The sequence below is a fragment of the Trichechus manatus genome, unplaced genomic scaffold (assembly GCF_000243295.1).
Source record: "Trichechus manatus latirostris isolate Lorelei unplaced genomic scaffold, TriManLat1.0 scaffold00088, whole genome shotgun sequence".
Classification (NCBI taxonomy): domain Eukaryota; kingdom Metazoa; phylum Chordata; class Mammalia; order Sirenia; family Trichechidae; genus Trichechus; species Trichechus manatus.
In genome coordinates this window covers 3,770,942-3,787,701 of record NW_004444024.1, presented here as the reverse complement: position 1 = coordinate 3,787,701, position 16,760 = coordinate 3,770,942, and the positions used below count along the sequence as shown (strand labels likewise).

Sequence of the window (16,760 nt, the reverse complement as noted above, 5' to 3'; positions counted from 1 at the left end):
TATCTCCTCAAGGCAAAGACTTTTAAATGGCCATACATTTGTATAATGGCTTCTTCTTTGTGAACCAATCTCTTTAGAATTTTTCTGCTATTTTCTCTTTCCTTTGATAGGAACTCAGTCCCCTATGTCTTAGGGAACAGTATTATGAGATTGTAATATGAAGTTTATTAATGGTGCTGTAAATTATGGAACAACAAAGGAGCCAAATCCTTGAACAAGAGAGCTCTAGGAATCTTTCCAGCTGTTTTTGGTATGTGGATTACCAGCTGAAATGGGAAAGATTGTGGCATCAAAGGAACCTGGATAGATACCATACTGTTATAGCTTATAAAATCTGTTTAAATATGCACCTATTCTTTACTTGTCAACTATCCTGTTATCTGACATTTTGAATTTCCACTAGTAGTAAAAAATCTACTATCCAGCTATTTTGTGCATTAACAAGGCGGCAGGCATGGTGGCAACAGCTGGGGAGTGTCCCCTTCCTTAAGGAGAGTCTCTGGGTGGCCTCTGGGAAGCTGGGCCATGTTGCCCGTGCCCTCCACTTCCTTCTGCCACGGCCTCCAGGCAAATGCACAGGCCCCACCAATCCAGAGGGTGCCTGTTCTGGGCTCCCAGCTCCTTTGCAGGCTAAAGCCCTGCAGCTCAAAATTGCTGTGGTTTGGGAAGAGAGAAAAGAAAGAGGCATTGGAGAGGGTGTTTGGAGGAGATGCATGTGAGTTTCATGACATCCCAAAGTGAACCAAACTGGGCCTGAATTGTCCACCTCAGTGGAGCCAGGCGCTCGGCGCTGTTTCCAGCACCCTCGCAGGAAGCCCCGAGCCTCCGTGAGTCACCAGACCCAAAGGGCAGAGCAGGCTCCAGATTATGAACATAGGGCTTACAGGGGTGGGAGTGGAGCCCTAGAGGTGGCTCCATGAGGGAAGCTCTGATCAAGCATAGGAGAAAGGTGAAGTGAGTGGTTTAAGCCGTGGGCCCTCCAGTCACACAGCCCGGCTTTATCCAGTTTTGTCTCCTCCAAGCCTTCTTCTCCACAGAGAAATAATCCATAACTGGACTCATCACAGTGATGAGAATATCAGTAAACCTTACCTGTTGTTTCTGTGATCATGTTTTCTAAGTAAAAAAAAGATTGGATGAACGGATGGTCTGAAAATGGGGGAAAAAATCCTCCGTTTTCACATAACACCAATTTTCACATTACAGCCTGACCTTTGGAACCTAACAATGTTGATAAGTGAGGAGTAGGTATATATATATATTTGAAAACTGTACAACTCTTAGAAGAAAACATAGGTGTAAACCTTTATGATCTTGGATTAGGCAATGGTTTCTTAGATAACAACGACAAAAGCACAAGCAACAAAGGAAAAAGTAAGTTGGACTTCATCAAATTTTTAAAGTTTTATACATCAAAGCACACACTCGAACTGAAAAGACAGCCTACAGGATGAGAGAAAATATTTTCAAATCATATCTCTGGTAAGTGTCTAGTATCCAGAATATATAAAGAACTCTTAAAACTCAATAATAAAATGACAAATAACCCAATTAAAAAATGGGCAAAGGATTTGAATAGCCATTTCTCCAAAGATATACAAATGGCCAAAAGCACATGAAAATACGCCCAACATCATTAGTTATTTGGGAAATGCAAATGACAACCACAATGAGATACCACTTCACACCCACTAAGATGGCTATAATTTATTTTTTTGAAGAGAAGTCAACAGAGAAAATTGTTATTAATGAACAGTTCCCACAGTTAAAATACATATTTCACCAATAGCCTCATGACTGGTTGATGAGCCAGGATTTCGTGAATGTCTACTGGTCACATGGATACTCTTTGTTATGGAAAAATAAAAAGTGTGTTGACTCCTAATGTAGTGGCTTTCAAAGTGCCCTATAGGACACTTAAGTCCACGGAACCACTCTAGATGGGGAGAAAGGCCTATTTGTGCTGGCTTCTTGACCAGAGAGCATCATTCCTTTATCTCACCTCCACAGTGAGTTTCCTTATAAAATTTCATTTGAACAAAGGATTTAACAACTAAAAAGATACCTGCAAACCACTGACCTAATGGTAGCATTAGGATCATTGTATAATAAAAATATACCCAGGTCCCTCTGAAATCTGGCCTGGCCTTCAACAGCCCAATAATATAGTGAGGCATGTTGGGTAATTCAAAAATCCCAGGCCAAGAGCCAGAAGACCTGAGTACTTGTCTCTTATCTGCCACACATTAACCCTGTGACCTTGGGAAAATGTTTTGACCTCTGAAATTTAGTACCTCTTTTGTAAAATGAGATTACCAAGACCTCTCCCAGCACCAAGACATCCTTTGATGTCATACAATCTCCTCCCTTCTATCAAAGGAGAAGGAGAAGCTGGGAGACGGGGCAGAATTCTCTGTAGAGAATTTGAGCATAGAAAAATTTTTAGAGGAAGGATAATTAGTTGCTCTGTCTAGAATAATTACATTTTGCTGTCAACAGCTCATCTAGGTCCAACAGTCCTGTAGGAAAGGTTTGCTGATAGCAAAGACAAAATTTTTGGTACAAGGTGACTGAAGGGCTGTCTGGGCGTTTTTGCTAAGATAATCAGAAGCATGCAGGAACAGTGGGTGGTCAGCAGTGACAAAATCTGAAAGAGGGCAGGATGGAGAATCTGTTAGTCTTCTCAGTGAGGAAGACCTTGGGGACATTAGCAAGGACAGTTTGGATACACAGAAAGTTTTTTTAAAAAAACAATAGCATTTTCAAAATTATACTTCATTAGTATAGGTTTGACTTCACCACTAACAGCTTAGTGTAGGAAAGGCATTTTTACATTAAATAGGTCGTTGTGAAAAAATAAAAATTGGGATTACTTTTTATTTTTTTTTATTGTGCTTTAAGTGAAAGTTTACAGTTCAACTTAGTTTCTCATACAAAAATTTATATACACATTGTTATGTGACCCTAGTTGCTCTCCCTATAATGTGACAGCACACTCCTCCTTTCCACCGCGGATTTCCCGTGTCCATTCAACCAGCTCCTGTCACTGTTTGCTTTCTCATCTCACCTCTGGACAGGAACTGCCCATTTAGTCTCATGTATCTACTTGAGCTAAGAAGCACTGTCTTCACGAGTATCATTTTATGTCTTATAGTCCAGTCTAATCTATGTCTGAAGAGTTGGCTTTGGAAATGGTTTCAGTTCTGGGCTGACAGAGAGTCCTAGGGCCATGTCTTCTGGGGTTATTTTATGTTTTTATTGTTGTAAAAAATATATATATAATGCAGCATTTGCCAATTCAACATTTTTCAGGCATACAATTCAGTGATATCAGTCACATTAATCGTGTTGTGCCACCATCACTTATAATTGTTGCCAAATTTTCCATCACCATAAACAGAAACTCATGCTTCCTAAACAGTAATCACTCTTTCACCCTCCATTGTGCCCACGGTAACCACTCATAAACTATGGTCTGTATACCTTTGCCTGTTGTTATTTCATGTAAGCAAGATCATACAATATTTGTCCTTTTGTGATTGGCTTATTTCACTTGGCGTAACTGAAGGTTCATCCATGTTGTAGCATGTATCAGAACTTCATTTCAAAGATGGCTATAATTTAAAAACAAAAAACAGATTAACAAGCATTGGCAAGGATGTGGAAAAATTGGAACCCACTTACATTGCTGGTGGGTTGTAAACTGGTGCAACTGCTGTGTAAAGCAGTCTGGCAGTTCCTCAAAAAGAGTTACCAAATGACCCAGCAATGCTACTCCTAAGTATCTACCAAAGGAAAAAGTATGTCCACACAAAAACTGTACACCAATGTTTATAGCTGCATTGTTCATAATAGCCAAAAAGTGGAAACAGCCCACATATCCATCAACTGATAAATGGATAAACAAAATGTGGTGTATCTCTACAGTGGAATAGTATTCAACCATAAAAAAGAATGAAGTGCTGACATGCTACAGTGTGGATGAACCTTGAAAACATTATGCTAAGTGAAAGGAGCCAGACACAAAAGGCCACATATTGTATGATTCCATTTGTATGAAATGTGCAGAATAGGCAAATCCATAGAGATAGAAAGTAGATTAGTGGTTGTCAGGGCCTGGGAAGAGGGAGAATGGGGAGTGACTGCTAATAAGTACCGGGTTTCTTGTTGGGGTGATGAAAATTTTCTGGAATTAAATAGTGGTGATCGTTGGACAACCTTGTGAATATACTAAAAACCACTGAATTGTACACTTTAAAGAATGAATATTATGGTATGTGAATTATATCTCAATTTTAAAATGTGTTTTACTCTTTTTGAATCAGACTTGAACCTGGATATTGTCTAATTTCTATACTGAGGTAGACATAATGTGATCTATAAAATCCAGCAAAGGGATCCCTTTCTTCTGTATTATCATGGGACCTCAGCTACTAGGGAAATGGACCTTGGAAGGAGTATCCCAATCAGAAAATGTAGTTCTGGCTCCAAGTCTGTTACCTACTACCTCTGAGTCCTTTGGATTAATCATGTAATGTCTTCATAACCTCATCTGTGAAAAAGGAGTAGTAATACCTGCTTTGTTTTCCTCACTGGAGTATTGTGAGGATAAAATTGAATACTGATTGTTAAAGTCCTTTTTAGTTAAAGTGTCATTAGCATGTCTCTTATTGCATGTAAAATACTAAATGATATTTTGGATTATTCTGAATTGGTTTTGTTTTCCAAAGGAATCACTCTGAAGCCCTTCAGATCTGCAACCACCCTCTGTGTTCCAGATCCCATCTTTAATAGCGAGCACCATCACTCTATTCTGTTGCCAACTGAAGTTCCAGTGCAAAGGCTCCTACTCAGTGCCTTTTCTGCACAGGGGCTCGTGCCTGGTGGTGGAGTCCAGTTTGAAATCTGGTGCAGGTATAGCATGGAGAACCCAATTGTATGCCTAGGGTGCTTAACCAGCCTAGGTTAAATTGTTGAAAAGAAGCTAACTAGCCCCTTTTGCCCTGTTTTATGTTATTTGGATATGAAAGTGTCTCTTGTCCAGATTTTTCTGAAATCTGTTGAATTATTGGGCCTTTGGGAGCAACTGTATCTCATACTTCTCACTACTACATGCATTTGGAAGTGAAGTCAGTTTTACCTCTTAGTGTCTCTTGAACATGTTAATCATCTTTTTTCTGCTTTTGTTACTGTCTTTATTTAGTTCAGGTCCTCATTATATCATGCCTAAATAACTGATAACCTCCTAATGAGTCTCCCTACTTCTAGACTCATTTCTTTTAATCTGTTCTTCCCACTGCTCTTTTAATCTGTTCTTCCCACTGCTAGAAGAGTAACCTTTGTAAAATATAAATCTATCCATGTAACAGCCTTGGGCAGAAGATATCCAGGAAACATAATGGCATGAATACAAATGTTCGACTTACCTCTTTGCATCCTCACCCCCAACAAACCGACTAAAATTACTTAAGATTATTAATATGAAAGGAGAGGTAACAGCATCAGGAACAGAACAAGGGAAGAGTACCATTCACATACCGGAAACTTCTAAATACAATTTGGGGGAAACAGATTTAAAGAAATCATGTAGATTTGATTTTACAACTTTGTGATCTAAGTATGAAATGTTTAGACTTGAGAAGGAAATAAAGGAGATACTGACAAATCCTTATTATTCCTCTAAATTTGAGGGGACTAGACCTGAAGACAGGTGAGCCTTTGATAAGATTGAGATTGTTCCACTTAGAACCACTTTTGCTGCTGCAGAATAGAAAGATTACTCCCAGAGATCCAGGCCAGATGCAGACATCTCAAATAGAAAGCCTTTGGGAAACTGGGCTTTGTCCTGAACACAGGGTATAATTTGTGAGGTTCCTCCTCCATTTATAGTGGGCAGTAAATCCAGCCAGACAAGACCATAGCTGCATACCACCAGTACAGGCTGCAGAGATAACTAGATACTGAAAGCTGATCCTTGGAGCAGAGTAAATCATTCACCCACCTAATTCTTCCAACTGACTGTGTTTATATGGCTTACAGATACTATTATCCTAATGTGAGAGACCAGATGGTCGCCAAAGGAACCTTGCCATTATCAAGGATCTGTGCCATGGTAACCATGCAGCACCGCGAGGATGTGGGAATACAGACCTTTAATCTCCCTTTAACACCCAGGCTTGAGAACAGGAAAGAATTGAAGAGCCAATCATCAGGTAATTGAAGACTAGTTTGTCTTTCCGTTTCAGAGTCAGTATACATAAATATCCCTATTCTCTCTAAATTAGTGATTCTTTACTATTATGGGGTACTGACAAACATACCAACAATCATGAAGATAGCACAGGACCTGGCATTGTTTCATTTTGTTATATATAAGGTCGCCATGAGTTGGAGCCAGCTCCATAGGAACTAACAACAACCCTTTTGAGAATCTGATGAAAACTATGAGACACCCTCTCTTTAGAAAAATGAGTGTAGAACATACAGAGCCAATTTTGCCCATAATTTTAGAAAATTCATAGTTCCATGGACCTCTGCTCATTTTACCTTTAATATCAGCAAGTGTTTAATAGAAGCCCCTATGGCATAAATAGAAGGTATTACACAGGTCTACTCAGAGAATTATTATTCCAAGACAACATGAGCAGATGTGTGATTGGTGGAATATAGTTAGCATGAGCTGGGAATTCAGTGTAAGGGAGGAGGAGGTTAGGATTTAAACTTCGGAAGGGATTATAAGAATTTGGAGTTTTGAGCAGTATTGCATCCTAATGTTTCCAGCAGAATGAACTGCCCTCCAAATACATCATCAGATAATTAGGATTAGCCTCCTAAATCAAGTAACTGTGCATGCTTGCTGGACTGTTTGCCAAAACAAAACATTTTATTTTTGCAAGTATAAGATTGAGTTGTTCCTCCTCATCCTCACTGATCAGCCTATTCTGTTTTTCCTAAGAACTTTCCCCGAAATGTGATAGCAGTTTTTATTTTTCTTCCTTTTATCCTCATTCTGCAGGTTTACTGGATGTGGGCCTAAGGTACAGGCGTACTCCAAGGACAGCAGAAGGAGGTCTTGCTGCCCGAACTGTCTCCATCTCAGTCCAGATTATCAGAGCCTGTGGTCTGCAAGCAGCAGCCAAGTAAGTCAACTTTAGAAAAGCAATTCTCACACCTTTTCCACTGCAGTGCATATGATAATCAGTTACCTAAAACTTTCTTGTGTATAATTTCCAGTTCACTAACCACAACTATATTCTTTTTCTCTTAAGAAAGCATTTCAAAATACAAGTGGGTAAATCAGTTGCAAACTTTGCTATATTAACTGTTATTAGTAACTAAATTCCTTGACCTTCTCCAACAATCTTACTCTCTACCCCACTTAACTACTTACTGCTATGGTCATAACATACACCCTCAAACTATGCCATGACCAATCACTACAACTCCTTCATAATGTTGTATTCAAGCTTTTCAATCTCGAGTACCACCTCCTGTTTTTATAGCTTGTCCCTCTTCAGTCTGTTCTCAATACATTAGCCAGCCATCATATTAAAATGTAAGTCAGATCTTGGCATGCCTCTACTTAAAACCCATGAATGACTTTCCATCTCATTTACAGTAAAAGCCGGAGCCCTTAAAATGTCTGTAAGAGCCCCACATGATCTGACCCCCTGTTATCTCTGTGATCTCATCTGTTTCTCCTACTCTCCTCCCTTCTGCTTACTCCACTGTAGCCACTGGCCTTCCTGTTGCTTCTGAACACACCAAGCTCCTTTACCCCGTAGGCATTTGTCTTGCTGTTTTCTCTGCCTGGACGGCTTGTTTCTATAGATAAACATCACGGCCCTGTCCTTCACCTCCTTCGGGTCTTTGCTCATACCTTTTTTTTTTTTTTTTTTTAAATTTTACTTTAGATGAAGGTTTACAGAACAAGCTAGTGTCTCATTAAACAGAACACATTGTTCAATGATGTAGGTTAACAACCTCATGACATGTGAACACTCTCCCCTTCTTGACCTTGGGTTCTCTATTACCAGCTTTCCTGTCACCTCCTGCCTTCTAGTCCTTGCCCCTTGGCTGGTGTACCCGTTTAGTCTCCTTTTATGGGCCTGTCTAATCTTGGCTGAAGGGTGAACCTCGGGAGTGACTTCATTACTGACCTAAAAGGGTGTCCTGGGGCCATACTCTTGGGGTTTCTCCAATCTCTGTCAGGCCAGTAAGTCTGGTCTTTTTTTTTGTGAGTTAGAATTTTGCTCTACATTTTTCTCCAGCTCTGTCCGGGACCCTCTATTGTGATCCCTGTCAGATTTGCTCATATTTCTCTTGACGTTGAATGCTCCTCCTCCTTTGTGCACTTAACAAATCCCTGTTTTCCTTCAAGACTTTGCAGCTGCTTTGTAGCCTTCTTTTATCTCTTCCTACATGTAGGCAGAATTGATGCCGTTTCCTTTCTCTGTTAGCACCTTGGTAGTAGCACATATTACTGTTTCAGTGACTTGTACACATTTTCCTCCACTAGGCTCTGAGTTCTTCTAGCCAGAGACACTGCCTGAACTCCTCTCTGTATCCGCACTACATAGCATAGTTCTAGCACATAGTAGGTTCCCAGTAAGAAAGAGAAATCGATCAGGCTCTTGCCTTAAACTACTTCACTTTGGACCTGAGTTCAGGAAAGAAGCAGGCAAGTGTTCCCTAACTTTTTCTCTATTATAACTTCCTAATTACATGCTTTAACTTCATAGTCTCCAAAGAACTTTAATTGAATTACTGCCTATGTGAGATCTGACACTGAAGCAGTTAGTAACATTTTCAGTCTAGTTACTGTTTTTCCTCACTGAATTCTCCAGATAGACTGGTCTTTTTCAAAATTGCCCCAGAACATTTTATTGTTAGTGAAAGTGATACCAGGGCAGCTTTTAAATCACGCAACTGCCTTATATTGAAACTCTTTGGTTTACTGTTGTCAATAGCGGTTGTCTCCTAACTTTAATTATACATTCCTATTAATAAAAAATGTTTAGCATTCCATCCAAATATATGTATACTTACTTATATATAAATTATATTCATGTATGTGTATACCAATATATGAAAGATAAAATATATCATAAAATTGTAAAAATTGAATATATGAGATATAGAAGTTTAAATATTTCCTTCCTGTGCCCCAATAGTTTACCCTTTAAACCCCCCAGTTTGTATACACTCTCCTTTAGAGACTACTGGTCCACAGGATAAGTCCAACATCCTTTGCTTGGCGTTAAAGGCCTTTCAGAATATCTTAATCCTAGTCTTGAAAGAAAAGTAGGAGATACAAAGATGCCCAAGAGGGGGAAAATATTCTGGTCAAATTGAAGAGCATGTGCAAATATGGAGGCATGAAACTTGCATATATGGAGTGCCTGTTCTATGTAAAACCCAGCCAAGGTAAAAAATTCTTAAACATGGTGTTGAATTAACAAGTATTTAATTGACAGAAAAGGACTTAAAATTTAGATACCCAGTAGATTTCAGACTGGATAATAGATAAGAAACTCAGTAGTTCCTCTGTCTGAGGGTTGCGAGGGCTCATGGGGGAAGCCAGACTGAATGGCAAGCAGTTTGCTGAAAGTCTTGCATTTGTTCTGTGGAGCAATTTCTAGGAGAAAGGGCAAGAAGCCAGGAGAGTTCTAGCACTATACTCTCCTGGTAGGCTGGGGGAGTCCTACAGCATGTGAGACATAGCATAGTATGACGGAAACAGCACTGCGCTAGAAATCGGATGCCTTGGCTTCTAGTTCCACCCCCATCTCCTACTGGCCGTGTGTGATCTTGGGTTAGTTTTTTCACCTCTCTGAGCTTCTGTTTCTTCGTCTAAAAAAATGTAAATTATGAACACCTGCCTTGATTTTCTAAGGATTTGTGTAAAAAATTAACAAATATGAAGTCACTAACTACTGTACAAATATAAAGATTTTTTTGATTGTTTCCACTTATTTAGATAATTAACATTATTTATATAACATTAGCCAGGAGAATATCGTAAAATCAGAAATAAGTTTTGCATTGCCTCTAACTGAAGAAAGGAGTTCTTGGTATTCTAAATATTCCCTCCTTTGATTCTCACTCCAGTATCTTAAATAGCAGATGCTCTGAAGTCAGCCTTCTCTTCAAAAGACACCACCCCTCATGATCTTCTTGAAAATACATTTTTTGAAACATTTGTAAAAAAGGCACTTTTTTCTAATTCACCTGCTTCTTCTAGCTCACCCGATCTTTAAATGAGAATGAAGAGAAACTTCCTTGGAATAGCCACTAGATTCTAAGTTCCCTGAGGGGAAGAAATTGTAGCTATTTCAGTACTATATATCCAGCTCTGAGCCCAATGCATGACACAGAGGGCAGATGCTCAGTACATACTTATTGAATGAATGACTTCAGACCAGCTTGGGCCAAAGCCTTTCTGCCATCTCACTGCTATCACTGAGAGTTGCTGTTAAAATCCTTCCACTGCCATAGGCAGGTTCTATTTCGTGTATATTATCTAATGTAATCCTTATAATACCCTATGAGTATCCGCTTTTTTTAACCACTGTTAACATTGTATTTCCATCTCAGTTTCCTTAGGTACAGTATATACCTCATAATATGCTGTTGTATGGACACACTGTAATTTAGTTAACAGTCTTCCACTCATGATTATTTAGGTTGTTTCCCCTTTTTCATTAGAAACAAAATTGCAGTATACATCCAAATATACATATATCCTTAGTATTTGTTGCATTCTTATGTTATCCTCATTTTAGTGAAGAGGAAACTGAGACTTGGAAGAGGTTGACCAGCTTGTCCAAGTCACACAGTAAGTAGACTGTGGAGCCAGGATTCAAACCCAGATCTGTATGACTCCAAATTACTACCCTCTACTGGTATATACTAAGTGTAGTGAGGACCTTAGAGGAAGGAACCCCCAACTCTGCTTTGGGAATGTCAAGGAATGATTCAGAGAGGTGACCTCTTTGCCGAAATTTTGGATGAGAGATTTTTGTCTCAGACTGTGCCCACACACAGAGGACACTTGACTACTCTTTATGAGTTTCTGTTAAAGGTGTGTAGATTCTGTCTGTACATCATGGAACATCTGTACTGAGAAAGAGAAAAGCAGCCCCTGACATCTGGAGCTTGTTCACAGCTAGGCTTCGGTGTTTTCCTGTTGAACATAAACAATCTCACAGAACACCGGCATCAGAAAAGGCCACATTGTGACCATGATGAAATGAGACAAAAAACAAGACTACCCCACAATCTTGTCTAAGCACAAACAGAACACACAAAAAATGCCACACATTCCCCTTACCCTAGCTAAAATGAGTAGCTGCTGCTTCTTTACTGATTATAGCTTTAGCCCTCTAGATGAGATTTATTAAATCAACTAATGTGAACCCAGTCCTATAAGTCCTCTCTGACACCTCTTACTGAGACACCTCATTGTTCCCCATGATGCATGTTCTTCTTTATTGCAATGAGCAACAAACCCACCTGTTCAACTGCATTTAGTTCTTAGTGTTCTTTGGCCAAAGGGCATGGACAATACAATGGAATGTCCTCAGAGTATCACTGTGGTAGGTAGATGAATATTGCCCCTCCCCCAATTCGGTACACATTTGTGCTTCATTCTAGATTAATAATAAAGCACATTGTGGTACTGCCAGAAGCCTAGACAGGAAGCATATGGTTGGTCAGTCTTCTTGGTGGCCTCATGGAAGTCGTTGAGATGTTTTCTAGGCAATCAAGCTGATTTCTGTTATTACCGTGGCTCCTCATTCCCACTCCTCTCTCCTACAGGGCTTTGGCTGAGAAGGAACTTGCTCTCCAGTTTAGTGCCACATTCGGAGTCAATGCCTTTGTCACCACTCATCTCTCCTTCCTACCCAAGGGAGAGCAGCGCCAAACCCACCCAGTGGCCTGTTCCTTCTGCCCTGAGTTCTCCCATCACGTTGAGTTCTCGTGTAACTTGGTAACTCAGCACTGCAGTGGAGAGGCCTGTTTCCTGGCAGAGCTGTTGGAGTTTGCAGAAGTTACTTTTGCTATTTATCATGAAGATACCAAGTCAGGTGAGCACCAAATGACTCATCACAACAGGATTAAAAAGGGGTTTGTTTTGAGTGACACAGCCCTTCATTATGTATTCAGCAGATAATTGAATACATACTGTAAGCCAGGCAGCTGTGCTGGTTGCTGGGGATGTGATGGTGAACAAGAAACTCCCTGCCCTCATTAGAGTCTGGTGGGAAAGGCAGCATGATATAGTTTAACAAATGTAAGCATATGGCTTAGAGGTCACATAGGAAGAGCATCCAACTGAATTTTTAGAAAGTCAGGAAAGTCCTGAACTAAGAAATGAAACCCAGGTTCTAGCCCCAACTCTGTAGTCTTTCAAGATTTTTTTTTTTTTTTTTTAATAAAACTTGAAGAACTTTGAGACATATTACCAAAATACATTTGAAAATCTTCTCCTTGGAGATCTTTAAGAAAATAAAAGATAATTTTGAGAATTTTTTAAAATAATTTGTCATGTGCCAAATAATGTGAAGGAAAAAACAGACATTACCTTTATGAGAAGCTTAAAAAACCAAAAACTAGTTGCTGTTGAGTTGATTCTAACTCATGGAGACCTGTGTGTGTCAGAGTAGAACTATGCTCCGTAGGGTTTTCAATGGCTGATTTTTTTCAGAAGTAGGTCACCAGGCCTTTCTTCTGAGACATCTCTGAGTAGACTCAGACCTCCAACCTTTCAGATAGCAGCTGAGTGCATTAACCATTTGCTATAGGAAGTTTTTTTATAATCATTGTAGAGAGGGAAAAAAACTAGCATTTTTGGTACTAATATGTAGCTGTCTTCAATTGTGGTTCTGCTCAAAAGCAGGGAAGTGGATAGACTCAATGGTCTTTCAAGGACTTACCCAGCCAAGAGTTCTTTATTGATTGCTAAACAATTTTTATCATGAACATTGTAATTTGATTCCTTCTAGGTTTTAGTATATACCTAGATTTTAAAAACTGTTTATGTAAGTAAAGTTGTTACTTTGTGAATATAAAATACGTTTTCATTATCACACATTTGGGAAACACAAGAAGTATATAAATAACTGTTAATTCATCTGGCCTCCCCTACCCATCTCTCCCTGCTACACCAAATTGAACTATTTACCTTACAAAATGATCTGAACTAAATGCAATGCATAGTCCTGAATAAGATTCTAAATTGAGGTGAGAGAACAATCTTGTTATGAAGGACAATATTGGGACAAACATTTAATTTTGAATGTGAGTCTATATTAGAAAGCAGTATTATATCAATTGTAAATTCCCTAATTTTAATCATTGCAGTATTAATGTGTGTATTTCTTAAAAAGCTCTTGTTCCTAGGATATACATGTTGAAATGTTTAGGGGTGAAGGTTCATAATGTCTTCAAATTACTTCTGAAGAGTATAGCAAAAAATAAGAATATGCTTAGCCTGGGTGTGTGCGAGAGAGACACACATATACACAGTAAAGCAAATGTGTCAAGATATTAATATTGGATGAATCTAGATGAAGAGTATCTAGGAGTTCATTGTAATATTCTTAAAACTTTTTTGTATGTCTGAAATTTTTCAAAATAAAATACTTAATTTTTTAAAATGACATAGAGGGGATTCAAGCTTTGACTAGGGTATGAACAAGATGACCTCTAATATATCTTCCAACACTGAGATTCAGTGAGTGTAAATGGAGGGTTATGTGGATGTACTGTAAACATAGCCCTTAATAGACCAACAGATAATTTTTCTTTTTTGCTTGATTTAATAGCCAGTGATATAGCCAGTCTTCAGACATCCAAAGATTATCTGCTTGGAGTAGTAAAGGTTCCAATGAAAGAGCTACTGGTCAAGAGATCTGGTAAGGATTCTAAATTGTCACTTTCTGATCCTACCCTTTCCCATTCATTTCCCTACAAGACGTCATCTCTTGCAAGATCTCCTTTTCAGAGAAGTGAAAGTAAATATGAACCCTTAACACATGCTTCTGAATTCTCCCAGGTATCACAAAGGTTTTCCAAAGCATTTTTAAATCCTCTCCTAAGCATTCCAAAGGCTTTCTCATAAAGCAAAGAAGCTTAAAATATTGTACTGTTAACCTGTCTAGGAAAGATGATGATGATAATAATGTAATAATGAATATAGTGATACCCATTACATCAGAGATAGCACTTTGTAAAATATTTTCTCAGATCTAGTTTGTTCTCCATGATAACCGTGCCTAGCAGTCATACAAGATCTTATTATTTTCATTTGACTGATGAGAAAACTTAGGTTCAGAAAGGTTAAGTGATTTGCAAAAATCATACAGCTAGTGTGTGGCAGGACTGGAAATCAAATCAAGATTTGCCCTTATTTTTCTATTATGTTCTTCTCGCTCTTGAAGAAGGAATAAGGGTATGGAGTAATGGCTCAAAAGAATACAGCCACCAAGGCAGTCTGAAATATTGGTTCAGTCCTACTTGCTACTAGCTGGGTGACTTTGACCAAATGATTTGACCTCTTTGAGCCCGTATTCTTTTTCATAGATGGAGATAGTTACAGATCTCCAAGGTAGGAATTAATGAAATGGGATAGAGTACTTGACACATAGTAGACACTCAATAAATGTTAGTTTTCTTTCTCTTGCCCATCCTCCTCCCTAGGATTATGTAATCTAATTTCCAGAATTCTATCACACATCTCCCAAATTTAATTGTGAGTTAATTTGAGCAATACTCTAATAAACAGGGATTGCCCATGTGCCTGCCAGAGACAAAGTCTGTGCAACTTGATACAGGGTTCAGATCTCACTTCTGTCACCTACTGTTTGTGATCTAGAACAAGTCACTTCATCTCTCAGATCTGTTGTTTCCTCATGTATAAAAAATGGAACTAATAAGATCTGCTCTACAAGATTATTGAAGTATTCAGTGAAACTATACATATGAAAGGCTTTGGCACTGGGCTGCACACAGTCACATAGGACACCTCAGTTTCCTTTCTCCTGAAACAAAATATAAGTCTCCTGAAACTTCAGAGTTTGTCAGGGAACAGGCACCGTCTGGGAAATTTCATCTGTAAGCATTAAAATTAACCTTTGGAAATAAATGTTTTAATTTGAGGTGTGTCATTTGTCTTTGTATTCAGAGTTATTCTAAAGTGAACATTCTGTTTTGTTTCCTCCTGCCAGTAATCTCACTTACAGAATCATAGAGCAAAAGGGACCATCTAATCCAGCTGTTGTTAGCAACAGTGTGAAATTTTGTGTGTACATATATGTGTGCATTTTTCTGGAATAATAGCTTTCATTAGAGCCAAAGAGGTCTGTGACCAGAAAATGTTAAGAAACACTAGGCTGCAGGGAAACCAATGTCCAGAGATGAGAAGTTGTTTAAGCCAAGGCCGTAGGTTCTTATAGACTGTCCAAGCTGAAAGGAGCCTTACAGATCAACATGTTCAGTCTCCTCATTTTACAGACAAAAACTCGAGAATTAAATGCCTTGTCCGAAAGTCATAAAACCTTAAGTGATCTTTGGCAAATTAGTCTCAGTGAGCTGAAATCTTCTCATCTGTAAAGTATAATTAATATAACCTTTCTCAGAAAATTGCTGTGATGATTACTGTACTAATCCACAACATACACAATTCTAAAATCCAAAAAGCTCTAAAAAACAAATTTTTTTATTAACTCATTAGGCAGTCAAATCTGACCTCAGCTGACATAAGACTATTTATATTTAGACTTTTATTTTCTGACTTAGACACACTGCCTGTTTTTATAAAGTTTTATTGGAACCCATTTATTTACATATTGACTATGGCAAACAGCAGAGTTGAGTATTTGTGGCAGAAACCATATGACCCACAAAGCCTAAGATATTTACTGTCTGGCCTTTTATAGAATAAGTTTGCCCACCCCTGAATTATACTCCTCCTGGCTGTTAAATGATATTCAGTTTATGCTCTGTATTACCTTTCTAAATTCTGAAAAATTCTAAATTCAGAAATAAATTGGCCTTAACTGTTTCCGATAAGAAATTGTGAACCTGTGGTAGGTGAAATGTAGACCTGGGTTCAAATCCTAGCTCTGCCACTGGGTAGCTGTAACAGCTTGGGTTGGTCTCTGAGCTTCAGTGTTTTTACTTGTAAAATGGAGATCATTATCCCATTTAATCCTTGGAACTTCACAGGATTATCAGGAGAATTAAATAATACATATAAAGCACTAACAGACTTTCTGACAGAATAGACAATAAAAATAAATAAAATTAATTAAATACATAAAATAAATTTTTTTTAAAAAAGAGTAGCTGTTGTTATTTTCAAATCTAGTTCCTGGTCCTTGGTATGTGTTCACTAAGTAGCATTTCCTTAGTTGAAGACCTGGGACTAGATCCCAGATCTCCTGACTTTGTTCCATTGTACTCATAGTGCCATATTATCATTTCACATGTTTTATAGTACTTCTCTTTCAAAGCTCTTCTAAAATCATTATCTCATTTAATGATCATAAGAACTTTGTCTGGTAAGCAAGATTAGCATTAATTTTTCCCTTTGTTAGGTAAGAAAACCCAAGGCCTAGAGATGAGAGAGATTAATGGCTTTCCCAGAATGAACCACTAATTTTGAATTGAGCCCAGGAAAGAACGCAGGTCTTCCAACTCCCAACCTTCATTCTTCCCACCAGGTGTCACTGCTTTTCAGTGGTCAGATGAAACAC

General features: G+C 38.5%; 1 protein-coding gene across 1 annotated transcript in view; it reads left to right on the top strand.

Annotated features, from left to right (window-relative positions):
- C2CD3 (C2 domain containing 3 centriole elongation regulator) overlaps window positions 1-16,760 on the top strand; it is a 192,575-nt gene that overhangs the window by 67,462 nt on the left and 108,353 nt on the right. Inside the window, exons 18-22 of the mRNA XM_004381960.3 lie at window positions 4,731-4,914; window positions 6,040-6,212; window positions 7,016-7,139; window positions 11,821-12,089; window positions 13,830-13,919. Of these exons, the coding sequence (XP_004382017.1) occupies window positions 4,731-4,914; window positions 6,040-6,212; window positions 7,016-7,139; window positions 11,821-12,089; window positions 13,830-13,919 (840 nt within the window). The remainder of the gene's footprint in view (window positions 1-4,730; window positions 4,915-6,039; window positions 6,213-7,015; window positions 7,140-11,820; window positions 12,090-13,829; window positions 13,920-16,760) is intronic.